This window comes from Protomyctophum bolini (assembly GCF_963924005.1).
Source record: "Protomyctophum bolini genome assembly, chromosome: 2".
Classification (NCBI taxonomy): Eukaryota; Metazoa; Chordata; class Actinopteri; order Myctophiformes; family Myctophidae; genus Protomyctophum; species Protomyctophum bolini.
In genome coordinates, this window is record NC_137863.1 from 2835114 (window position 1) to 2862089 (window position 26976).

Consider the following 26976-nt stretch of genomic DNA (forward strand, 5'->3'; position numbering starts at 1 on the left):
TTGCAAAGCTATCACTAGTGGGAACTATGATAAAGCACAGCTATTCATCCGGCTGCACAAAATGTTTGATTGTAGTTTTTCTTTTTGTTTTGCTTTGTTTTGTGTGAAAAATACTGGCAATCTACACAGCACACGCATTCAAACTACACCTAATGTGTGTGATGATTTGAACCCATTCTGGATGGGAACCCCTTTTGGTGTTTTAACTAAGCATTATGTTATGCTTTAGCTATTGAAAAATAGCAGATCTACAAGCTCGTAGCGCGCCACCGAGTGGCGCGCTACGAGCTTGTAGGTCTGCTATTTTTGAAAAATCGTAAAAATGTGGCACAAACCTTTAAATATTATATTCTTTCAGAGCGAACGTTTTTATTTATTTATTTCGACTGAAAATGACAATGAAAATACTGGCGATCTACACACGGCACACGCATGACATTCAAACTACACCTACTTTATGTCATGATGCATTTTTCCATTTTAAAAGAAGGTTCTTCTGTTTTGCAACAGGGCGACTCTCACATTATGACTATTATGTAAACTTAATCTACAGCTTTACCGTCCGCTATACCACAAAGCATCATACTGTGTTTAATGCAACACAGCACAGTTATGACAGCCATCAATAATGCCCGTCATAAACGTAATCTCAAAGTTTGTGTCCCCTTTTCGATTAGCCTGGAAACCAGACGACTGCCCAGTACAGTACAGTACAGTACAGTGCAAACAAATTAAACATTTTAAAAAAGTGATATTCGTCTGGCCATGTCAGATATCGTTGCTGTCGAGAGGTAACCTCAAAACAAAATCTTTGAATTTTTTTTTTATTTTGGCATAAATCGGTGCTATTGAACACCCTTTACGTCTGTGTGTTGTTTTGAAAATAGTAGTAAATAAAGGTAGTAAAAAGTGCTTTGGACAAAACTCCATTGGACCCTCAAAATGTCTGCTAAAGCAACTGCCTCCACCACCTCTCCCCCTCTCTCATGGAAGTAATTGACAATATATAAAGTTACAACACCAACTTTGATGAGGCTGTATTGCTTTGCTTTTAAAAAATATAAGGTTTTCTTAATTTCCTGAAAAAAATATATTTTTAATTTCCTGAAAAATGAGGTTTCCTCCCGACAGCAGAGATATTCTGTGTGATTAAAGTGTTACATTTTTCATTTTAAACTTGTTTTGACAAGCACAGTGTGCACGTAGATCTAAACTCTAAAGAAAAGAAAAGAAAAAAACAACCTGGGTATGAGTGTGACACACAGCTGTGTTCCTCTTTTCAGAACGTAAACGTCCATCGAACGACTGAAGATGCCTTGCAGACGGTCCCAGTTCACTGGTGACCTGGCTGTCTTCATGGAGACGGTCCCAGTGACCTGGCTGTCTTCATGGAGACGGTCCCAGTGACCTGGCTGTCTTCATAGAGACTGTCCCAGTGACCTGGTGACCTGGCTGTCTTCATAGAGACGGTCCCAGTGACCTGGCTGTCTTCATAGAGACTGTCCCAGTGACCTGGTGACCTGGCTGTCTTCATAGAGACGGTCCCAGTGACCTGGCTGTCTTCATAGAGACTGTCCCAGTGACCTGGTGACCTGGCTGTCCTCATGGAGACGGTCCCAGTGACCTGGCTGTCTTCATAGAGACGGTCCCAGCTCACCGGTGACCTGGCTTCTGTACGCTAAACAGCAGCATACTGTACAAGTGTACGTACGACGTGTGTTTGAAGCCGGACCACTCTCTCTCTCTCTCTCCCTACGCTCTGCCTCTCAGTCAGAGAAACCTGCCTTTGGTCCCAATGTGCACTAAACGACCCACTCACACCCAAGTGTCTGCCTCACTCCCACCTCCTCCTCCTCCTGCAGAACACAATCTCCTTTTGTGTATAAATAAACCACTTAAGCCCTATTACCTGTTACGCTAGCGCCACCAGGAGGCCACAACCTGACCTGCCCTGGTGGAGTCCTGTGCCCCGAGGGGCACTTTATCTAGTCTATATAATGCTTCGTTGACCGAAGTGAAGTCTCCCCCCCACCCCACCCTACTACGCCTACGCCAGTCTTTACTAGGCCTCCCTGACCTCGCACTCTAGCTCTACAACCAAATCTCTTCACCAGAAATAATCTACAAATACAAACTCACAACAATGCGTTTGCAAGCTTGTACAGGTTGCCTAGTTTCACTGGATGTTGGCCCCCGGAATAGGGACACGACTAGGGTTCATGTGGTTAAACTTAAATCAGTACTCTGCGGTAGTATCCTGTGGAAATAGACTGACACCACGCTAGACAGGAACGCCCACAAATGTCACATCCGGTTTTAGCCCGGGGTAAGAATTTTCTATGGCTGTCAATGCAACTTGGTCCAATCCTTACGGACAAACATCTATGCCGATAATATCTAACTTGCGGAGGTAACGTGCCTTGTCCACGGGGCAACAGATCTTTCAACGTATGGCATTGCAAATACGTTTGATAATCGCTACTCTGCGCAATATTGTTTTGGAAATGCCGCAAATTGCATTGCAGTGAACGAGAGCGAATCACAACTTACCCTGGGGGTGGTGACTCCGCCCTGAATGGTGTCAGTCTATTGCCTGTCCGAGTATCCATAATTGAGAGTTCCAGAGTTATCTTATTATTGCCAGTACTGTAGACCCGGCTATGTTGAATGTGAATGTGTGTCTTCTTGCACAGAGAGGGGTCGTGGTTTAATCCCTAATAACTCCCGTTACTGTATATATAGTTTGGTTTTTTTTCCGTGTGTTGATATTCATGTGAAGCTGTGGCGTGCACAGATAGACACTAGGTGGTGCTAGTCAGAGCACCTGCCCTTTGCCCTCTGGACAGCAATTAATGCTTTAATAGTTTTTTGTTTGTACACTGTGTACAGTATGTGGACCATGGTGACATTAATCAATTCTTAATCTATGCCCCAAAATCTATCAATCTCACACTGTTAAGGCAACCGGACGGTTCCACGCGCTGCACAAAGGTGCCCTTTTATTCACTTGAGCACCTGCCCCTCTAAATGTCTGTGCCCTGACCCCTAACCCCTGCCCCTCTAAATGTCTGTGCCCTGACCCCTGACCCCTGCCCCTCTAAATGTCTGTGCACGCCACTGATGTGAAGTGAAGTACTGTATAATACTGAAGATTAATTAATGTTGTGTTCAGTATTATTAACTGTGTGACTTATCAGCACAACCCTGTGATTTTACTGTACGTTTGATGTGCTACTGTATTGGGAAATGATTGTTTTATATGCATATGATGACGACTTGACCGGTATATTATGTGCAATTTTGATGTTTCATACATATTGGAGAATTATAAAACGCGCGTATCTATTGTGTGTGGTGATTCAGTGGTACGAAAAATAGATTAAGCTCGTTATTTTCCTGCTAATTTCCAATATGGCCAAAATGTAATTCATTAATATGGAAGTTTTATGGACGCTAAACGAAATATGTTTTTTAAAGATACCTGATATATGCGACTGATAATGCCAATTCCAAATGTTCAAATTGAATCTTGCACTCCACAGTATTTATCAATTTGTAAAGAACCGAAGGCATTTGGAACGCAGAAATGTACCATTTCTCAGAGCGGTCTGATATTTGAGGTTTTACTCCACAAGCCAAACAAGCTGCAATCTAATAGAATCGTGTTATTTTTTTTATACATAAATGTGCTATCGCTGTCTTTGTCAATTCACTGTTCATCTGCCTGCAAATAGGTACAGTAAATGCTGATAATTACCTTTTCCAATAAACTATAATCTTTGACAAAAATAATGCAATAGATTTTTTTATTCTGATTACCTTCATGTGAAGTTGCAGATCGTCTATTTTAGCAAATTGATTAAAATTGGTAATTTTATTTTCTTATAGTCAATTTTGTTCGATTAACTGTTGCACCCCCAGACAGCAGAATCAATTTCCTCAGGTGGCTAATCACCAATCAAACAATTAAAGGTGTGGCAACTGATTTCCGTTAATAGTTTAAAATAAATGTTAAATGGCTCTAAATTCTGATAATCACTCAGGTCATGTCTCCATCTCTTAAACAGAATACCGGTACGCATTTCCAGCTCAGGATAACAATTTCATCCAATGAGGATAGAGAACTCAGACAGGATGAAAATCACTGGGGAGAGACAGGGGCCGGGGGGCGGGGCACACCTTAGCGCAGTGATACTCAACCTCAGGCCCGCGGGCCACATCAGGCCCGCGGGACCATTATGACTGGCCCACCAATGAAAATCTAAAAAAAAGAAGAAAGAAAAATCTGGAAAATGAAATAAAAATAAATAAATCTGAATGAAGTTATCTTTAATTACATTATTATAAGTAATACTATTAGAGTTGTACTATTACTCGAACGAAAATAAATTGCGGAAATGCGGAAATGGAAATTGCGGAAATTTGAATTTGTATTAAAAGTGCTTGGTCATGTCTGTAGGTCATGTCTGTAGTCAGACCACAGTGGTTCATGTCTGTAGTCATGTCTGTAGTCAGACCACAGTGGTTCACACAGGACTACCTTTTTGGCTGAGCCTGGGAGTCGATGGTCGCTGATGGGGCGCATAGTTTAGTTTGTGAGGTTAGGGTTAGGCAACCTCAGGCACGGGAGGGTGGTCAGTAGTGGCACACTGGCACAAGTGTGTGAGAGAGATCTTTTATTTTAATATTAAAGAAGTATTCAAAAAAGGTTTAGTCTGTGAAATGAAGTCCCCTCACATGTATACCGTATATAAATTACACCCTGCACACAATTCTATACATTCACTCAAACTCTGGGCTCCGAGTCTGTGTGAAAGAAAATAAGCCACATAAAAAGGTTATGTACAGCCTATGGACAATCAAAATCAGATGAAAATATTACATTTCATATGGTGACATAATTAAACTTCATGTTGAATACGGCACACTGATTATCAAGTAAATTAAAACATGGCACTTCAGGTCAAAAAGGTTGCCAACCCCTGGTTTATATTAACCCCACCCTCCTAGTAGTAGCCGGCGCTATAAAACAAGCACCCCATCAGCAGCCGTGGAATCCCAGGCTCAGCAAAAAGAGAGACTCCTGGTTCACAGTCACCTCTTCCGGTTCCCAGCACCTGAAACAACACTGTTTCCCTGTATACAGTAACATACAAAGACTAAAGGCTCCCTGTAATGTAGACGGTAACATACAATGAAACACTGTTTCCCTGTAGACTGTAACATACTGTTAAATAAATGGTAACATACTGTTATAAATGGTAACATACCGTTATAAATGGTAACATACTGTTTCCCTGTATACAGTAACATACTGTGACTAAAGGCTGACGTCAAGTGAAGAAAGAAGTTAGTCAAACGTGGAACAAATACTGACATGGATTCAAATGGGAAAAGAACGACTACGGACAAATGATCTAAATATAAACAATGGTGTTTTATTTTATTTTGTCATGTGACCATTCCCTGTAATTACACTCTAGTCTACAGAACACTCGCGTCTCGGTTCGGGGGCATGGCGTGATAGGCCAACATTTGGCAAAAAAAAACAACAACAAAAGAAACAGGTGAAAATAGCAGATCTATACGCTCACAATGTGGTGCGTCGGGTCAGCTATTTTCACCATTTGACGTGAAACCAAATACATGATAGGGTAGGTTTACTTTAAATGATGGTTAAAGGGGCGTTCGTATTTAGTTTGATAAATGATGCCACGCACACATGATGTTCCACCCATGAAACACACGGGTATCCTGAATGCGTCATTCCAAAGCCTATGCGAGTTGTGCAAAGGACGCGCCGTGATTGGCCAGTAGCCACTTTTGAGTGGCAGCTAGGCCTCCGTGGCGGTCAGAAACTAGAGGCACTTCCGCGTTGGCCACAGAAGTGCGGCGTGGTTATATATATAAGGTTATATATATAAGCACAACCCGAATAGGCTTTTGAAATGTCGCATCCTGAGAACAGGTTGATTTTATAAATGTTATTATAAAACGTCAAATGAAAACATTAAAGTCATGCATACACGGAATGTATAAAAGCAATACAGGCCAAAGAATTTGCTACGAAACATTCTCTATCTATATGCCCCTGTAATCATGGTTATCAACATGATTAATACGTTTCTTTTTTTTTTTTAAGGACCCGCCTTGGTTTGGGGATTTGTTCTACTTGACAGAAAGGGGAAAAAAAAATGAAACCGGGAAATATTTCATTATATACAGCCATTTAATATCCATGACTACAGGGAAATGCTCGAGAGAGAGAGATCTGTCGCCGGATTGGTCTCCATCTATAGTTGTCGTTGCTGATTGGCTGTTCACTCCTATACGTCTCCGTCCCTGCGTGCTGAATGGTTGGCCCCGTTGAGAAACTGGTGCTCGCGGTGGAACGACCGAAGGACACCATTTTTTTCCCCCATCAGAACTGCAAGGAGAAAAAAGGGACCACGTCAAAGATATGGTTCTGTCATTCATTTTTCTGCTGTACGAACTTCCCTACGGTTAATCATGGAGGTAGATGCCTGCGGGGACATACAAGCCTTTGGTTTTCATGCAGATTTACATTACATTAACTAAAAATGCATGTTTATGGCACCCTTTTGACACGTGTAGGGCGCCTGTCACAATCATTACATAACCGTCTAAAATCCCAATTATCTGAGATATAGCAATTATTTCATCATAATGTTTTCTATCAGCTATTTCCGCTTTTATTTTTGTTACAGATTTAAGTATCAAAATAATGAATGCCAGTAAGTCATTTCTTGTATATTTCAGTTATTTCTCAGATCTGCCCTGTGCATTGTATGCTCACCAGGCAAACCGAAATGTATTCTTTATTCCAATGTCCATTTGGTTCCTAACTATCATTTAGCTGTGGACCCCCTGGAACTCCCTCAAGGACCCCCTGGGGGTCCCCGGACCCCACACTGCTGTAGCTTACGTTCTTCAGGAACTCTTCGGCGACGATGCGGGCCCTGGCGTTGACGGACAGCTTCATCTCGCTGATCTCCTTGTCGATCTCCTCCATGAAGTTGATGACAAAGTCCACCAGCTTGTGCTTGTACATCTGCTCTGTGTGGAAGTTGGTGATCAGGAAGCTGATGTCGTAGCCCTGAGTCACAGCGGAAAACAAACCAGAAGCCATGGTTCAAACACGGTAAACACACACACACACACACACACACACACATTTACCAACAACTGGTGACAATTTAAAAAGAACAAAAATACTGGATTTGTGTAAGAAAGAAAAGAAAATCTGTCATTTAGACAAGCCCCCACTCTTCAGGTGTTTAAATCACGCCTCAAGACATATTTTTATTCTTTGGCTTTTCCAAGCATAGTATGAGCTTTTGATGTTGAAAGTGACACCGTGTACTGTATGTCGTTTGTTTTTAATGAAGTTGTGATTTTTATTATTTTATTGTAAAGCACTTTGGTACAACTTGTTATTTAAATGTGGTATAGAAATAAAGATGGTATGGTATGGTATGGTATTTATCTGGAAAATGATTTTGTGTTAAATAAAATCGTATTGTGAATCGTATTAAAGTATTGTGTATTAATCAATACATAATACACAATATCAATGTATGATACCTAAAGTAAACAGTCACATGACAGCCTTCTTCCTTCCCCCCCCCCCCCCCCCCCAACTCATCTCTGGCCTGCATATCAGTTCCTCTTTTGGTAAAGAACAGGTGGCTGAACTGAAGCCTCCTCTCTGGTGTTGTGGATCAAGTCGCTCACCTCTACAGGTTTCCTCCTCAGAATGAAGAAATTCTCCGCTCTCATCATCATGAAGCGCATGAACTTGTGGCACAGGATCTTCTCGATCTCGTCAGCCTAAAAGTAATTCGTTAACAGTCAGAGCATGTACCAGAACACTTTTTTTTATACATTCTGTAGGGCCTAAAAATTGTAGGAGAAGAGACATTTGTTAATGATACATACATAAGCCACACTCTGTGTGCTTTCTGACGTGACTGCCCAGCACACACACACACACACACACACAGGAAACTGAGCACATTCCCTGTGTGCATATCCGAACACACCCTTTGTAGAATCGGCCTCAGGTCTTAATTATTTCGGGTTTATGATCCGGTCGGGAGCAGATGGTAACTTTCGTCATGTTGTAGTCAATGATTTGTAGTCATCTGGCAGGAAACCACAAGACGGAATCAGTATTATGAATGAATGGGTACTTTCTTATTCCGCCGTGTGGCTTCCTGCCTGATGACTACAAATCAGTGACTACAACACGACGTAAATTACCATCCGCTCGAGACGGCGGTTTTGGAACACAGACCAGGCTTTTCCTCCGAGGTGGAAAGAAAGCCTGGTGACGCGAGGTTAGGTTTAGTCTAGTCTGTCCTTTCTTTCCTCCACTGACCTGCTTGACAGAAATGCTGACCCTAACAGAGTTGATGGAGCCCTCGATGAGAACCTTCTCCTTCTCATTGCGGCTGACCACCACAGGCTGGAGCAGCAGCTCCTTGCTGCTCCTGGAACAAACCAAAAAAAGAGACAAAACTATTACAAAAAGAACACCAGATAGTTTCTCACAGACAGCATGTCTTAAAATGTCATAACAGCCGAACTTCGGCTGGAAAATAGCAGATCTACAACAAGCGCACAGCATGTCACGCTGTGCCTAACGCTTCCCGAGCTTGTAATATCTATTTTCACTGCCACAAAACAAAGTGTGTGTGAACGAGAGAGATAGAAATCCCGTGGAGGAAAAGGTTTTTTTTGCAACGCCAGGGATAGAGTGTGTGCACATGCGGCGAGACATACCCGCAAGTTATGTGGGAACGCCTACTGTGGGAACGCCTACTGTACCGAGTGGCAAAAATAAAACTAAGTTCTGGCCTTGACCGCCCCATATAGGCTACATTACATCCAAACAGAAAAGTCCTATCGCATTGCATTAAACGACATTAAACTCACTTTATGCATCTCTATATAAATACCAATGCAGAAAACTAAACGACAATCGAATCGCTTGAGACATATATATTGCTGCGTTCAGTCACACGCGAAGCTACACTGCATATTTGTATCCTTGCATCTGAAGTTGGAACCAGCTCAACGTTTCTGTAGTTGTTGCAGCTTTTGCAGAGCTAGTACAAAATCAAATGTCAGATGCATCTTTGCATCTTCATGTAGCTGACTTGTTCCATTGACAATGAATGGTAGACTATCTTTGCGTCTGCACGTGTGTGTGAACGCACCACCTTTATGAAAGAGAGCCTCCACAAGTCCCTACTGGCCAGGTGTAAACATATATAATATGCAGCCCTGCCCACACATGTTACGCTTCTGAATGTTTTAACAAGTCACTGCATGTATACTGTGCTGGGCCAGAGACTGGGATCATCAGTACTTCTTAAAAAGTGAGGGGTCCAGGAAGTGTGGGACCCTCAGTCAGCGTTCCTTTTTTGTGGGGGGGCGGGGGGTCTACTAAACTAAGAGTCGATTTGGCTGCTTTTGTACACTCAAGGGTTATTTATAGAAATAAAAATGTGTGGTTTTTTAAAAGCAATGGCCAATGAAAGGCCATTTCGCGCGGTCCAATCTGGACCCTGGGCTATGGCTCCACTGGCCCAATAATGGCTAATTGGGGCCACTGCTTCAAACCAAACGTACCTGACCTCCACCTCGGGCTTGTTGTGTCTCTCCACCACCTGCGAGGAGAAGTTCTCCAGGCATAGCGCCGCCTGCAGGGTGGCCCTCACGGCGTTCAGGTACGGGCGCAGTGTCGCTGTCTACACACAAGACAAGCCAGGACAACGTTTCAATGGAATGAATAAACCAATGCGTGCTGGAGGAACCATTGCGGAATAAACAAACCAGAGAAGTTTCAGTTGTCACTTTTAGTGTATTAACTAATAATAACCCAACCTATATAGGCTACTCGTCGTGAGATCGACGGATGGATGGCCAGCTATAATCTTATGATTCTCATCTCTGTGGACTGTGGTTATAGTATAGTTAGTGGATCTATTATAGGGTTAGCCGTAGATCTTTTGATAAAAGCAGGACAGTAGACCCTTTTGGTTACCTTTTCTGTATTTGGGAAGTCAGTACCGACGTCCCAAATACAGAAAAGGTAACCAAAAGGGTCCCGAAAACTAAAAGGGGAACCAACTTAAACCAAGCGTCCCGATTCTAAAGAGCTAGAGATGGACACTCAGCAAATGTAATTCAAACGATAGTGATGATCCGTCATTCGATCAGCTGAGAGCTACAGTAGGATAGGATGCCCTGCATCGTTCGCCTCCGCCTATGGCAATAATAATAATAATATAACCATATACTACCGATAAACATACCGCCCACGGGTTGAAAACACTGACTCGGTTTAACCTATAGGTGGTGTTCGAATCTAAGCTATGAATACAATCAATGACTAGTCGATCTGTTTCAGATTAATAATAATAATAAATAATCATCATCACATACCATTTTGCTGCTGCTGTACAAGGCGGAAGTTCCTCTGCCACGCCTGGGACTTCTCTTCCGTGAATGTGCACAGAGCTGGGGGTGCGCTCCATATGAGGCACCTCTGGGCCCGGGAGTGGAGGGGTTACATCTGCACTCTGCAGGCAGGCAGGCACCGAGCTGATTGATTGATTGGTTGATTGATTGATTGATTGATTCATTTATTGATAGATTTATTGATTCATTTATTGATTGATTGATTGATTGATTGATTGATTGAAAATTGCATTCATAGTAGAATGTGAATGTGTACATTTCATGAAGGTACGGGGTCAAAAATTCAATACAAAAACTGCTAAGATAAAACCAGAAAAAGGGTCTTGCATTTTCAATTCATTAGAACATTTATAGACGCACATAACAGCTAAGAATACAGGTGTTATTACACCTCTATACTTTTTTTAATAAATAAATGGATAGATGGATGGATGGATAGATAGATGATTATGGGTAAAATTACAGTGTTATATCAAGTGACAGGCAAATCGTGAAATATTGCTATTTTGTTCCGACCTTAATTACGGTATACCAATAAGTTAGCCTGTTGCAACGTGACACAAAGCTCTGTTTACAATTTATTTATTCCCTATTTATTATTGTTTGTTTGTTTGTCTCATTTTTGCTTCGTTTTCTCAGGTCAATGGGATGAGGGGGGGAAAAACTCCGCTCTTGGTACCACAGCACCTCAAAGGCCCTTAAAACAAGGCTCCAGACCTCCCAAAACAAACTGGTCAGGCTCCTACTTGGCCTCACCCCCCGAACCCACCTCACCCCTGCCCACTTTGACAGGCTGGGATGGCTTAGGGTCGACGACAGAGTACAGCATCTTGCAATGGGTCTGGTCCACAAGATTCGATACACCACAAAGATACCTGTCTAAATACTTCCTTAATGTAAACGAAGTCCACACTCACAACACCAGAGGGAGTGCAACAAACCATGTACAACCCAGATTCGGCACAAACAAACAAGGGACTAAATTATTTTCGCTCCTATGCCACCAAAATGTGGAACGCCCTACCAACAGTCATTAAGACATGTGAATCCCTTGACTCCTTCAAAACCTCTCTCAAAGGGCACCTACGGACGGCTGCAATTCGAAACTGGCCCCTGTAAAATCTGAATCCCCCCCCCCTTTTCCCCCTCACTGTATATGTTTCTTTCCTCTTTTTGCTTCCTTCATGATGCATTCCTGTTCTGTTCTTTAACTATATAGAAGTGTCTATTTGTATGTCTCTAAATGTTTTGATGAATTGAACAAGGTGGACCCTGTTGTAAACAAGTGTAATGCTTAATTGGGTTGTGCACTCACAGTTAACAGTCTTTGTATTGAGTTTGTGCTTGAAATGTACTGTAATTCTGCAAACTGTTAATAAATATTTCAATCAATCAATCGGGGATACAGTGCTTGTGAAAACGAGCATACACATGGAATGATCCACCACGGTCTATAACGGGGAGAGGACAGTTTTTCTGCTTACATTCACATTTATTAGTTAAATATATCCTTTATTACGAGCCTGGTATAAAAGTCAGATTATCAACCATCTAACAACAACCAAACCCACACCGTAAGGGTAATAAAGCTGATCATTATAGCTAATTTCTTTAATGTACCCGCTCACCCCCCGCCTTTACATTTTAATGGTTTCTACTGACGATACCATTCATTCTAAGTAAGAGGTTTGCTTTGCTGGTTTCCATCTTTATTTGGTGAATTGTTGTTTAACGCGAACATTGGTCTGAAATTAAAAGGCTGCATGCACTAATAATGTTATAGATGTTTTACTTTATTGTGGCTTCTAGCGGGATTATATATTTCTGAGTGAAACAGCAACAGAAACTGCGCAGCAGTAAAATGACTACCGCCACCCCCACGCTGGAAGGAATGGTTTCTTCCATCATGGCCGCCATTCAGACAAGGTAAATATTACTACAGTTATTCTAAAGCAAAACCCATTACATTCATTAAGTTCCATCCTGGGAGCCTGGGTATAGATGTAAATAACACCGAGGTGAAGAGCGTATTTTGAACCATAAAGGATATTTCATTATTTAAATGTGTGAACGATCTTATCTCGTCTGCACCATACATACAGCGCAATGAGATGCTGCTGTATATAGTGTTGTAATGTATGTTGAGGCTCTGATCTGTGTGTGTGTGTGTGTGTGTGTGTGTGTGTGTGTGTGTACGCCGCACGCGCGCGTGTGTGCGTGAGAGAAAGACAGCAGGCGGGTTATCAAATCAAACAAACAGGCCTATCTTTGGAGCACTGCTCATTCAAGAGAGAGAGGGGGAGAGAGAGAGAGAGAGAGAGAGAGAGAGAGAGTGTGTGCGAGAAAGAGAGAAGGCGGGTTATCAAATAGGCCTATCTTTGGAGCACTGCTCATTCATTGACATTCAAGAGTGTGTGTGTGTGTGTGTGTGTGTGTGTGTGTGTGTGTGTGGGGGGGAGGTTACACACACAGTGTGTGTGTGTGTGTGTCTCAGAGACAGTCAGCCAGTGAGAGTTGAGTTGAATGAAGGACATGCCTACCTGTCTGGACTCCTGACAACATTTGCTGTAAAATTAAATTAGATCAAAGTAGACCTAATTGGAATAAACCTGCTCACTTCTACAATGGCATAAACAGGATTATATATATCGGCTTCCTTGAAACATTCTTCTAAATGGAAATGCAAAATCAGAAGTCTTTGAAACTTGTTTTTTGGGACACCTGAAACTGAAAGGGTATTCTGGGAGAACAAGATTCACACACAGGGACTAAAACTATTGTTTCTTCACAGGGGAAACTAGAACTGCCATCTGGGAATAACTCGAAACCTGAGTGAGTATCACTGATGTACCGTATACAATACATGTAGGCTCGCCTCACAATCCTAAACAGAACTATACTATGTTTGTATTTGTATACTGTACCTGTAATTGTAATGGTAAGCCCAAACACAAAGAGCAGGGCTACCGGGGACAAGATGCATGCATCGTTCTAGTGAGGTGTGAAAGCACTTGGAACCTTTATTACAATGGAGGCTGTGTTGTGAATTAAGTAGACCTCTGTTGAATAGGTTCCCTGTGGTGAGTGGTCATCAGTTGAGTTGCTTTGCAGGCAAAATGGTGAGCTTGGAGACCAAAGTGACACCAGGCAGTGTCACATGTCAAAACGTATTAAACACATCCCAGTGTTTCCCTTAGCCAGAAGCTGATAGTGTTGGGGGGGGAGCTTTCACACATGAACACTCGTGCAGCACGCATGCATGCGCCTGACCCGACCACAGTGCACACGCGCGCCACCTACTAAAACATCATGCTGTGGTGGCAGGTGGCCCACCACATAATAAAATTGGACACTTTCAAAGAAACAAGAGAAACGGTTGGATGGCACTTACACCCGCCTTCTAATGAGAGGCGCAAAATCTGTCTTGGAAGAGCCACCCATCGACTGATCTAATATACGGTCAACCTTCCCCGTGTTTCTACACTAGTCCACCCATCGACTGATCTAATATACGGCAACCTTCCCCGTGTTTCTTCACTAGTCCACCCATCGACTGATCTAATATACGGTCAACCTTCCCCGTGTTTCTTCACTAGTAGTCAATTCAGAAGAACACAGTTTGCCGGCCACTGCTACAGACAGAGCCGACAATTAAGTTATATCTTCCCTTCTTCTCTGGAGTCTCTGCCTCAAAGCAGACCAGAGGTTGAAAACTGTCGTTCCCTGATGTCATCGCTATAGGGACACAGGCATCAGTAAGCAGGAACTGGGGATGGTAATGAAGGACTGGGAAGTCTGGCGTTGTGGCATTGTGAAATCCATGATCTCGACCGCGGTCGAAAAATTATGATGACTGACCACACAATAATGCATAATGCCGGTAATACATACAGGGGAAACACTGCATACTGAGAGCACATCTGCAGAGGTTGTTGGAAGACATGAGTGAGGAGTACTGATGGATAAGATAATGTAATGTTCTGTACTTCAACCTGTGATGGAAAAAGTACTCGCATTTTTCACTTAAGTAAAAGTCAATCAAATACTGCAATGTAGATGTACTCTGTCCCGTATTCAAAGTGTACCTGAGTATAAATGCAAAAGTATCTGCATCAAAATGTATTTTGGGCAGGAAACCCTTTTGGTGTTTTAAAGCATTGTGTTATACTTTAGCTATTGAAAAATAGCAGATCTACAAGCTCATAGCGCGGCATCTTTGAATCAATCTTTGAATATATATTATTACAGAGTGAACATTTTAACTCAAATCTTTGCTTCTGGGGAGGTCCCTGGAACAACATGTTTTCAGATGGGGGGGGGGGGTGGAGGCATATTACATAAGATTTGGGGTCCTTGACATGAAATATTGAGCACCACTGATACAGAAACATAAGGTTTTTCAGAAAACTGTCGACGTCAGGTCTAAATGGGTTATTAACCCATTCAGGCCTGACGTCGAAATTCATAAAATGTCAGGATTTGCGCCACATTCTCACGATTTTTTCAGACCTACAAGCTTGCTATTTTTCAATAGCTAAATTATAACAATGTTTAATTAAAACACCAAAAGGGGTTCCCGCCCAAAATGGGTTAAAGTACCAAAAGTCAAAGTGCTCGTTATGCAGAATGTCCCATTTCACAAGTTTTCAAAAAGTATACAAAAACCTTTTGAAAATATCAGTAATTTTTTACTCATCATCTCCCACCACTAAAACCATGAAGTCTCTCCTCTTGAATCTTTTATTCTTCTAGATAGAACATTCCTAGACTTCTTCTTCTGCTGCCCCGGGCCGTGAGAGAACATGAGTGAGCTGAAGGACTGCCCCCCGCTGAAGTACTATGACTTCAAGCCCGTGGAGCACGTCAAAGTGTGTCCCCGCTACACGGCCGTGCTGGGCCGCTCGGAGGACGACGGGATCGGCATCGAGGAGCTGGACACGCTGCAGCTGGAGCTGGAGACTCTCCTGTCGTCGGCCAGCCGGCGTCTCAGAGCGCTGGAGGAACAGAGACAGGTAGGAGGACCTTAACCCATTTAAGACCTGAGGACCATTCTACAAAACATTTTTTTTTTTTTTTTTTTTATCCCACGATTTTGTAACCCATTCTTCACCCCTGTGTCAATCATCTAATGTGATCCTGGGCTCTACACACCCTCCGCCAACCTAGTCCCCATATATGGGGGACAAGGGGAGACCAACCTAGTCCCCATATATGGGGGACAAGGGGAGACCAACCTAGTCCCCATATATGGGGGACAAGGGGAGACCAACCTAGTCCCCATATATGGGGGACAAGGGGAGAGCAACGGACTTGAACTCATGTTTCCTTCATGCCTGAGTGTCCAAGTTGCTCCTTTACACCTGACAGGGGGGAGTTTCCCTGGTTGGACGTAGCGCGTGGAAGGAACACGTTATTCCAACCAGTTCCTTTCCCTCCATTTCCCTCCATCGCCTCCAGCGCCCCGGCTGGCCAGGGGGAGACAGTATAGAGACCAGTTCCTTTCCCCCTCCATCAGGCGCCCCGGCTGGCCAGGGGGAGGCAGTATAGTGACCAGGATTACTGCATGTTTTTTGTGAGGCTACCTACCCTAGGGGACACGGGGAGAACATGCAAACTCCACACAGAAAGGCCTCTATGTTTCTATGTCAGTCATTCCCAAACATTTTCATGTCAAGGAGACCCGGAAAAATGTATGTAATTGGCCGCCGACCCCCATCTGAAAATATGTTGTTCCAGGGAGGCAGGGACCCCTCCAGGAGCAAAGATTTGAGTTAAAATGATGAAGGAAACGTTAAAGCCATCATGACCAGACAGTGGCCTTGTGGTTAGAGTGTCCGCCCTGAAACTGGGAGGTCGGGGTTTGATCCTCGGCCGGGTCATACCAAAGACTGTAAAATGGGACCCAATGCCTCCCTGCTTGGCACTCAGCATCAAAGGGTTGGATTTGGGATCAAATCAACTAATCAAATGACTTCCTTCCGAGCAAATTTCACTGCGTTAACGTGTGTGACAAATGGTACGACTTTGACTTTGATCATGCTATATTTCCCAGATCCTCACAGACTGGCAGGACAAGAAGGGAGACAAGCGCTTCCTGAAGCTGGGTAAAGACCCCGACCCCTCTGCCTCGTCTCGCCACAAACCCAAAAAACAGAAGTTGGACGGTAAAGGCGGCCACGCGCCGGGCCCCGGGCCCGGCAGGTCCAAGACCAAAAACCTCCAGGCCAAAGTCCACGGATACGAGCTCACCGAAGAGTCCCAAGAGATCCCCCGCACTCCGAAGAACGACGCCCCGAACAGGTCAGCAAAACGACAACTATTCACTGATATTGTACGCTGTTCTTTGTGTATGCCAAAAGCTCAAAATTAGCCTTCGTGATTGATTTTTGGGGGATAAACAATGATCTCAAGAACATAATTTACAAAATTAGTGGAATATAAATTATTTGTCTGACCAGTTGAAACACTTTTTAAAGCCATTATCAGTTATGTTTTGTCCCGTAGTTACGGCACTGGCTTTGTAGGGCAGTGTAATTATATATGTTTAATTATATATCTTTAACTATATATCTTTGTAGGGCAGTGTAATTATATATGTTTAATTATATATCTTTAACTATATATCTTTGTAGGGCAGTGTAATTATATATATCTTTAATTATATATCTTTAATTATATATCTTTAACTATATATCTTTGTAGGGCAGTGTAATTATATATCTTTAATTATATATCTTTAACTATATATCTTTGTAGGGCAGTGTAATTATATATCTTTAATTATATATCTTTAATTGTATATCTTTGTAGGGCAGTGTAATTATATATCTTTAATTGTATATCTTTGATTATATATCTTTGTAGGGCAGTGTAATTATATATCTTTAATTGTATATCTTTGATTATATATCTTTGTAGGGCAGTGTAATTATATATCTTTAATTATATATCTTTGAAGGGCAGTGTAATTATATATCTTTAATTATATATCTTTGAAGGGCAGTGTAATTATATATCTTTAATTGTATCTCTTTGTAGGGCAGTGTAATTATATATATCTTTAATTGTATATCTTTGTAGGGCAGTGTAATTATATATCTTTAATTATATATCTTTGAAGGGCAGTGTAATTATATATCTTTAATTATATATCTTTGAAGGGCAGTGTAATTATATATCTTTAATTATATATCTTTGAAGGGCAGTGTAATTATATATATCTTTAATTGTATATCTTTGTAGGGCAGTGTAATTATATATCTGGTGTCTCCTCATTTTTTCACTCTGCAAGTCTGCATTGCTCGATCCTTTATACTGTCTTACGACACCCCCTAGAGGCCTAGACAGGGATATACACCATCTAGGTTGTACTATAACAGCAGAATACATACCTCTACAAGTATAAAAGTCTACTTTACTTGAATGTTTTCCTGAAAGGTCAGATATATTATAAGGTCATGCATGCAAATTCAAGGGTGGGAGGATTCATTATTATTCTTTATATGAAATGTTGAAATCTTACATTTATTATTTTTTTTCTGCAGATTTTGGGCGTCGGTTGAACCGTACTGTGCTGACATCACCAATGAAGAGATCCGAGTGCTGGAGGAACTTCTGAAGGCCCCGGATGATGAGGCTGAATATTACAAAGTATGACTTAAAGCCATTCATATAGAATATATGAACAAAAAACAAAAAATTATAATGCATATAGTGCATGACATGTACACAAGAGTTTGTCAGAAGCTTCCCTAAAACATCCGGCAGTGGTCCTTGAGGGGGTTCCAGGTGGTCCCCAGTGGCCCTTAAGGGGGTTCCAGGGGGTCCCCAGCTAAATGAAGGAGAGTTGGTAACCAAAATTATAGATCTTTAATTCTTGAGAGTTTAACAATGTTTTTTTTTGTGGACAAAATGTTATCCAACCGACAACAAAACATTCTAAGTTTTGGGTCCGAGAGGCTAAATGTCATCAAACGGTGGTCCGTGGCTCAAATGCCGAATACATAATGGTGGCTTGATGTGAAAAGGGTTGGAAACCACTGGACCAGAATTGTCGATAACAGACGGCATGAAATAACTCTGGGGAAACACTACTCCCAGCGCTGGGTTAGGGTTAGTTGAATAGTTAGTTAATTGTTGGATAACAGACGGCATGTGGGTCTCTTTAGATCCCAGCTCTGGGGAATCACTACTCCCAGCGCTGGGTTAGGGTTAGTTGAATAGTTAGTTAATTGTCGATAACAGACGGCATGTGGGTCTCTTTAGATCCCAGCTCTGGGGAAACACTACTCCCAGCGCTGGGTTAGGGTTAGTTGAATAGTTAGTTAATTGTTGGATAACAGACGGCATGTGGACCTCTTTAGATCCCAGCTCTGGGGAAACACTACTCCCAGCGCTGGGTTAGGGTTAGTTGAATAGTTAGTTAATTGTGGATAACAGACGGCATGTGGGCCTCTTTAGATCCCAGCTCTTGGGAAACACTACTCCCAGCGCTGGGCCCAGGAGGACCTTCTGGAGGAGCAGAGGGAAGGAGCGCGGGCCAACGACAAGAAGAAGAACCTGACGGGAGGAGGACCTCTCTCTGAGCTGGATGCCAAGGGTACATTTTTTTATTTCGGTTTTTTTAGTCATAGTCTTGTGAATCAAATTTAATTTAGTTTTAGTCATATTTCATACTAAATCTACAGTTGATTTTGTTGACTAACCTTTTTTAGCAGGCCTTGATGGAGTCATAATGGTGGATTTTACACTTTGCATGCTGTAAATATCCGATCTACAAGCTCACAACATGTTGCAGCATAAAATTACTTTTAGTTCTACTGGATCTCTTCTCCACTAGTCGCTCCCTTTTACATTTTAGTCTAGTTTTTATTTGTTGACGAAATTGTCAGTATATTTAGTTGTAGTTTTAGTCATCATAGCTTAGTTTTTTTATTTATTTTTTGATTAGTCTTAGGGCCGATTCATACTCCTATTTTAGAGCCGAATAAAACTCGGTTCGGTGCTGTAGAGCCTACGACGTCATTTGAGGTTCGGGGGGGGGGGGGGTACTGTCCTAAAGTCGTCTCTTCGGTGCTACTGAAAATTTCTGACGAGCCGAAATCATTTCGGCAACACTACAGTGCCGAACACTACAGTGCCGAAACAGCGGTAAAACAGGAGTATGAATCGGCCCTTAGTCAGTGGAAAAAAAGCAGTCGATGGACATTTTTCGTCATAGTTTTAGTAGACAAAATCAACACGGTTACAGCAACTGTGAAACCTGTGTGGTCTTTTAGCTCCACCCTGCGTGCACCAGGTGGTTATTGATGGTTATCTTTTAGCTCCACCGTGCGTGCACCAGGTGGTTATTGATGGTTATCTTTTAGCTCCACCGTGCGTGCACCAGGTGGTTATTGATGGTCATCTTTTAGCTCCACCCTGCGTGCACCACGTGGTTATTGATGGTCATCTTTTAGCTCCACCCTGCGTGCACCACGTGGTTATTGATGGTCATCTTTTAGCTCCACCCTGCGTGCACCAGGTGGTTATTGATTATCATATTTTAGCTCCACCGTGCGTGCACCAGGTGGTTATTGATTATCATATTTTAGCTCCACCCTGCGTGCACCACGTGGTTATTGATTATCATCTTTTAGCTCCACCGTGCGTGCACCACCTGGTTATTGATTATCATATTTTAGCTCCACCGTGCGTGCACCAGCTGGTTATTGATTATCATCTTTTAGCTCCACCGTGCGTGCACCAGCTGGTTATTGATTATCATATTTTAGGTTATTGATTAACTTGATGTCTGCTGGTGGTCTTCCTCCAGACGTGGACTCTCTGCTGAAGAAGTCCGAGGCCCAACACGACTCTCCAGAAGACGGCTGTCCCTTCGGCCCGCTCACACAGCGCCTGCTCCAGGCCCTGGTGGAGGTGAGACACACAACTAACCCATTAATACCAGTAAAGCATCTGTGTCATTTTTTTTAGATTTTAGCGTTGGCCATTCTGAAAAAATAAAGGGAAGCTCCGCACACTCAGATCTGTTGCACAATCAATGTATTTATTTAGCAAGCTTTGGGTCTACTGACCTTTGACCTTCTTCAGGCATAATCAAAAAGTGACATAGGACAGAATATATGTTCATCACTTGATTGGATGATTGGATGATGATTGGATGGCTATTAACCCATTCTGACCTGAGATCAGATTCATACGAGGTTTCCACTGGACACACACTGCTCTGATTAACCCATTCTGACCTGAGATCAGATTCTAAAAATGTCAGTCGTTCTTCGATTTTTCAAAAATAGCAGACCTACAAGCTCGTAGCGCGCCACTCGGTGGCGCGCTATGAGCTTGTAGATCTGCTATTTTTCAATAGCTAAAGCATAACATGATGCTAACACCAAAACGGGTTCCCGGTCAGAATGGGTTAAAAAAATGGCAGATATGAAAATTTGTGATCCACCGATATGGAAATTCTTGGCTGATACAGATGTTTAAAATAACAATTTAGCCGATACTGATACCTATGTATGTTTATTATTTAGTTTTTGTTGTTTTTATATCCCCTTTTTGTGCCAGAGAAACAAATACATAATGCAATACAGGGAATACATGTTCAAATCTACAGCTTGGTAGACTGCAGAATGATAACCAACATAGCCAATGCAAAATGTATGCGTCAACAACAGATAAACATCGGCTACTGCCATCGTTAAATGTCAGTTGTATTTGCAGCAACAGCAACATCGGCCGATACCGATTTATGTGGACGATAGATCGGTGCATCACTAATGAAAATCTTTGAATAATTTAGAATTGCTAAATAGTTTGAGAACTACTGATTTATGAGGCATTTGTACAAGTGAACCTGACCGTTCTCAAACATGATGCTTTAATCACATGACCAAAACAATATGGTGTTTGTTCTGTATCTGTGTTCCGTTGTGTGTTCTCTGTGACTCCTCCTCTCTGATGTGTGACTGTGTTCCGTTGTGTGTTCTCTGTGACTCCTCCTCTCTGATATGTGACTGTGTTCCGTTGTGTGTTCTCTGTGACTCCTCCTGACTGATATGTGACTGTGTTCCGTTGTGTGTTCTCTGTGACTCCTCCTGACTGATATGTGACTGTGTTCCGTTGTGTGTTCTCTGTGACTCCTCCTGACTGATATGTGACTGTGTTCCGTTGTGTGTTCTCTGTGACTCCTCCTGACTGATATGTGACTGTGTTCCGTTGTGTGTTCTCTGTGACTCCTCCTCTCTGATATGTGACTGTGTTCCGTTGTGTGTTCTCTGTGACTCCTCCTCTCTGATATGTGACTGTGTTCCGTTGTGTGTTCTCTGTGACTCCTCCTCTCTGATATGTGACTGTGTTCCGTTGTGTGTTCTCTGTGACTCCTCCTCTCTGATATGTGACTGTGTTCCGTTGTGTGTTCTCTGTGACTCCTCCTCACTGATATGTGACTGTGTTCCGTTGTGTGTTCTCTGTGACTCCTCCTCTCTGATATGTGACTGTGTTCCGTTGTGTGTTCTCTGTGACTCCTCCTCTCTGATATGTGACTGTGTTCCGTTGTGTGTTCTCTGTGACTCCTCCTCTCTGATATGTGACTGTGTTCCGTTGTGTGTTCTCTGTGACTCCTCCTGACTGATATGTGACTGTGTTCCGTTGTGTGTTCTCTGTGACGACTCCTCTCTGATATGTGACTGTGTTCCGTTGTGTGTTCTCTGTGACTCCTCCTCTCTGATATGTGACTGTGTTCCGTTGTGTGTTCTCTGTGACGACTCCTCTCTGATATGTGACTGTGTTCCGTTGTGTGTTCTCTGTGACTCCTCCTCTCTGATATGTGACTGTGTTCCGTTGTGTGTTCTCTGTGACTCCTCCTCTCTGATATGTGACTGTGTTCCGTTGTGTGTTCTCTGTGACTCCTCCTCTCTGATGTGTGACTGTGTTCCGTTGTGTGTTCTCTGTGACTCCTCCTCTCTGATATGTGACTGTGTTCCGTTGTGTGTTCTCTGTGACTCCTCCTCTCTGATATGTGACTGTGTTCCGTTGTGTGTTCTCTGTGACTCCTCCTCACTGATATGTGACTGTGTTCCGTTGTGTGTTCTCTGTGACTCCTCCTCTCTGATATGTGACTGTGTTCCGTTGTGTGTTCTCTGTGACTCCTCCTCTCTGATATGTGACTGTGTTCCGTTGTGTGTTCTCTGTGACTCCTCCTCACTGATATGTGACTGTGTTCCGTTGTGTGTTCTCTGTGACTCCTCCTCTCTGATGTGTGACTGTGTTCCGTTGTGTGTTCTCTGTGACTCCTCCTCTCTGATATGTGACTGTGTTCCGTTGTGTGTTCTCTGTGACTCCTCCTCTCTGATATGTGACTGTGTTCCGTTGTGTGTTCTCTGTGACTCCTCCTCTCTGATATGTGACTGTGTTCCGTTGTGTGTTCTCTGTGACTCCTCCTCTCTGATGTGTGACTGTGTTCCGTTGTGTGTTCTCTGTGACTCCTCTCTGATATGTGACTGTGTTCCGTTGTGTGTTCTCTGTGACTCCTCCTCTCTGATATGTGACTGTGTTCCGTTGTGTGTTCTCTGTGACTCCTCCTCTCTGATGTGTGACTGTGTTCCGTTGTGTGTTCTCTGTGACTCCTCTCTGATATGTGACTGTGTTCCGTTGTGTGTTCTCTGTGACTCCTCCTCACTGATATGTGACTGTGTGCTGGCAGGAGAACATAATCTCTGTGTTCCGTTGTGTGTTCTCTGTGACTCCTCCTCTCTGATATGTGACTGTGTTCCGTTGTGTGTTCTCTGTGACTCCTCCTCTCTGATATGTGACTGTGTTCCGTTGTGTGTTCTCTGTGACTCCTCCTGACTGATATGTGACTGTGTTCCGTTGTGTGTTCTCTGTGACTCCTCCTGACTGATATGTGACTGTGTTCCGTTGTGTGTTCTCTGTGACTCCTCCTGACTGATGTGTGACTGTGTTCCGTTGTGTGTTCTCTGTGACTCCTCCTCTCTGATGTGTGACTGTGTGCTGATGGCAGGAGAACATAATCTCGCCCATGGAGGACTCTCCCATTCCAGACATTACCGGGAAGGACGATGGAGCTGGGACGTCTCCTCGAAGCCAGGGCAAAGCTTTCAGGTACTGTATTTACAGTATACATTACACATCATCTCTGGTACAATATTAAATTTACTTTAAATCCTATGCTGATATAATTTGTTTGCTAGTTTATTACGGTCACATGATTGATTTTCTTGCAGTTCACCTTTCTCTCAATCAAATTGTTCAAAACGGTATTCCCATTCCCATTGAAGGAAATACTGCGACAACAGCAATGCATTGTGGGACATCTTAGTACCTTGAGTAGCATCAGGCAGCCACATGCTTCTTGCTAATTAACTGTACATCTGGATATTGTATGTTTAGTAATTCAGTGTACACACCTAAAACATAAAATCTATTATAGTGACTAGTACTTGTTTTAGATCAGGGGTACTTCTCAACCTGGGGGTCGTCAAAGTATTTTCGGGGGGCCCCACATTATACAAGGTCGCGAGACATGGCCATATAGCATTTCCGGGGATCCCCAGCCAATAACGTTGAGAACATAGATATTTAAAAAAAAATAGATGCCTCATTGGCGGCTGCAGTTCGTTGGAGCCATGTGTGTCGAAGGAGGTGCGGAACAATTTACACTGGGGGAGGAAGTACACGGGAAGTGTGCAAGGCACGTCACTCAAGTGACTACTGGCCAATCACAGCGCATCTGACTTATCAGACCACGAACATGCTCTCTGTGACGCACAGTCATGCTTCCGCGGTGCTTCGCAAAGGAATCTCGGGAAAGATTTCTCTTTTTTTTAATGTTTTTTTGTGGCTTTCGCCTTTATTTTATATTTTGTATGGAGGGACAGACAGTAGGCTGATAGGAAATGGGGAGAGAGATGGGGGGGAAGACATGCAGTAAAGGCCGTCGCGATCGGACATTTATATGTCTTTGGTCGAGAACCCCTGTTTTAGATTATAGCCATAGTCTCATTTTCAACGGAATATGCCACCCAGCGGAATACATGCTTGGGACAGTTGAATGTTGCCACCACTGTTGGAGCAGCCATAAACTACACAGGTTCATCTCTACTGTTGGAGCAGCCATAAACTACCGGTACACAGGTTCATCGATGTTTATAAAGTTAGTGTTAGTAAAAAGCAGGTAAAAGAGTAACGTTTGAGGCAGACTAAACATCAGTCACTCTACAGTTCACTGTAGTAGAAGAGGACTGATTTCAGTCATTTGGATTCCACAGAAGCTCTTCTCTGAAAGCATGCTGTGCACAGAAAATAGCCGATCTACAAGCTCATTAGAGCATTTGAAGTGATCAAAACTAGCAATAGAATACTAGGTTTAGAAGCATCTTCCAGAAACATGCATGGTCTTGCAAAAATGTCACGATTTCTTCAGCCGGTCGGGGCCTATGAAACGATCATCATTGCATTTTTGCAGTCTTGAGATTTTTTTTTTTGCTTTTTATTCCCATGATGATGTAGCCCAATAATATAACCCACCTGTTCTCCTCCAGCGCTCCTCACACGCGCTCCCTGGAGGCGCGCATCAAGGAGGAGCTGGTGTCCCAGGGGCTGCTGGACTCCGAGGAGCGTCCAGCGGGAGGAGACTCCGAGGACGAGGTCCTGGCTGAGCTCCACAAGAGGCAGGCGGAGCTCAAAGCTCTGAGCGCTCACAACAGATCCCGCAAGCAGGAGCTGCTCCGGTGAGGACAGACAGACGGCCGGACGGACGTGCATCCACAGAGATAACATCAATGACCCATTTAGACCTGAGGACGACGCATCTGTGTCCCCTTATAGCTTTTGACCACTTTAACGATTATTTTTAAGCTTTATCTGTTGAAAAATAGCAGATCTACAAGCTCGTAAGCGCGGCACCGAATGCCGCGCTACGAGCTTGCTATTTTTGAAAGATTGTGAAAATGTGTGCAAATCTTTGAATATATATTAATTTCAAACTCAAATCTTTGCTTTCTGGGAGGTCCCTGGAAACAACATATTTTCGGGTGGGGGTTGGCTGCTAAATCGATAAAATGTCGTTGACATGAAAATGTTTGAGCACCACTGATATAGAAACATAGGCTTTTGAGAAAACTGTAGAAGAATCTGCCAGGTTTTAATGGCATAAACAAGAGTCTAATAACGGCATGGCTTCCCATAAGGATCTCTCCGAGGTGCCACAATATAAAGATGTATCCTTCTTTTTATTGAATAGCACTGTTAGAATTAGAACTACTAGGCAACCTAGAGTTGTGCATAGTTATACACGTATTCATTCACCATGTTAGTTGAGCCTCTTCAGCACCCTCTGGTGCACATATTTGTGGAGTGACAAACCGGGCAATTTGTTTATTAGGCCTACCATAATTGTCGCTTCGCAGCTCAACTAAAAAATAGTTCCCACATCAAGTTCCAGTTGTTTCAAGTGATTATTGTGACAATGGCCGTCTTTTTGTTTTGTTTGTTTTGTCCGTTTCTTCTGACCACCAGGCTGGCCAAGGAGGAGATGATTGTCTGTTGTCTGATTGTCTGTTGCTTCTGACCGCTAGGCTAGCCAAGGAGGAGATGATTGTCTGTTGTCTGATTGTCTGTTGCTTCTGACTGCTAGGCTAGCCAAGGAGGAGATGATTGTCTGTTGTCTGATTGTCTGTTGCTTCTGACCACCAGGCTGGCCAAGGAGGAGATGATTGTCTGTTGTCTGATTGTACTGTTGCTTCTGACCACCAGGCTGGCCAAGGAGGAGATGATTGTCTGTTGTCTGATTGTACTGTTGCTTCTGACCACCAGGCTGGCCAAGGAGGAGATGATTGTCTGTTGTCTGATTGTACTGTTGCTTCTGACCACCAGGCTGGCCAAGGAGGAGATGCGTAAACAGGAGCTGAGGCAGAGGGTCCGGGTCTCCGACAACGAGGTCATGGAGGGGTTCCGCCGCATCATGGCGGCCCGGCAGAAGAAACGCACGCCCACCAAGAAGGAGAAGGACCAGGCGTGGAAGGCCCTGAAGGAGAGAGACAGCATTCTGAAGCTACTGGACGGATAGATGGGGAGGGGGAGGGGAGGGGATGCTACACCCGTCTATAGATAGATAGATAGGGAGGGGGAGGGGATGTCCTGCTACACCCGTCTATAGATAGATTGATAGATTGATAGATGGATAGGGCGGGAGGGGGAGGGGGTGACCCGCTACACTCAGGTCTCGAATGCCATCACTGCATTGCAAAAAAACTCACGTTTTAATCAGAGCATTGAATAGCCCTCAGTAGCCTCTTATCTACTGACCCACCGATATCTCTCGGTCGGTAGGCTGCATTCTGTGCGGTTGATCACAGCTACCAGCGACGACGCGCGTTGTCAACTAATTACGTGGCCGTTTAAGACTGATATGAGGTTAGGGGACTGGTGGCTGGTTAAGGG

General features: G+C 43.3%; 3 protein-coding genes across 6 annotated transcripts in view; 2 read left to right on the forward strand and 1 right to left on the reverse strand.

The window, feature by feature from the left end:
- The window catches only part of LOC308334900 (6-phosphofructo-2-kinase/fructose-2,6-bisphosphatase 4-like), a 55777-nt gene extending 36286 nt beyond the window's left edge, over positions 1-19491 (forward strand). The window contains exon 15 of one of the 3 annotated variants that reach the window (XR_013965932.1): positions 19460-19491. Coding sequence is in view for 1 of the 3 variants with exons in the window: in XM_080791791.1 (XP_080647917.1) it covers positions 1284-1343 (60 nt within the window). In the remaining 2 variants the exon portion in view is untranslated. Of the gene's footprint in view, positions 1-1283; positions 1421-19459 lie in introns of those variants that run through there. The other 2 variants (XR_013965933.1, XM_080791791.1) reach the window with 2 other exon arrangements.
- Positions 5419-10526, reverse strand: arpc4l (actin related protein 2/3 complex, subunit 4, like). The gene is made up of 6 exons (XM_080773921.1): positions 10474-10526; positions 9658-9776; positions 8402-8513; positions 7756-7851; positions 6947-7117; positions 5419-6427 (listed from the first exon to the last, which is right to left on the reverse strand). The coding sequence occupies exons 1-6, from the start codon at positions 10474-10476 to the stop codon at positions 6422-6424; spliced, it is 507 nt and encodes a 168-aa protein (XP_080630047.1). The 5' UTR covers positions 10477-10526; the 3' UTR covers positions 5419-6421.
- tada3l (transcriptional adaptor 3-like) lies at positions 12202-26649 on the forward strand. Of its 2 annotated transcripts, none has more exons than XM_080791844.1 (10): positions 12202-12435; positions 13301-13341; positions 15262-15521; positions 16562-16809; positions 18054-18159; positions 18970-19108; positions 20324-20427; positions 23537-23637; positions 25077-25265; positions 26410-26649. In XM_080791844.1, the coding sequence occupies exons 3-10, from the start codon at positions 15312-15314 to the stop codon at positions 26600-26602; spliced, it is 1290 nt and encodes a 429-aa protein (XP_080647970.1). In that variant the 5' UTR covers positions 12202-12435; positions 13301-13341; positions 15262-15311; the 3' UTR covers positions 26603-26649. The 2 variants fall into 2 exon arrangements, with proteins under 2 accessions (XP_080647970.1, XP_080647971.1); XM_080791845.1 differs by having other exon boundaries at positions 15266-15521.
- The last annotated feature ends 327 nt before the right edge of the window (positions 26650-26976 follow it).

Bases quoted from the DNA above. Each gene is read 5' to 3' on its own strand.
- arpc4l (XM_080773921.1), bottom strand. The intron at 7,852-8,401 runs GTCAGTGGAGGA...AATTACTTTTAG, and splicing joins TCAGCATTTCTGTCAAGCAG to GCTGACGAGATCGAGAAGAT. The intron at 7,118-7,755 runs GTGAGCGACTTG...GCTGTGACTCAG, and splicing joins TGAGGAGGAAACCTGTAGAG to GGCTACGACATCAGCTTCCT.
- tada3l (XM_080791844.1), top strand. From the start codon at position 15,312: ATGAGTGAGCTGAAGGACTGCCCCCCGCTGAAGTACTATGACTTCAAG. The intron at 16,810-18,053 runs GTCAGCAAAACG...TTTTTTCTGCAG, and splicing joins AAGAACGACGCCCCGAACAG to ATTTTGGGCGTCGGTTGAAC. The intron at 18,160-18,969 runs GTATGACTTAAA...GGGCCTCTTTAG, and splicing joins ATGAGGCTGAATATTACAAA to ATCCCAGCTCTTGGGAAACA.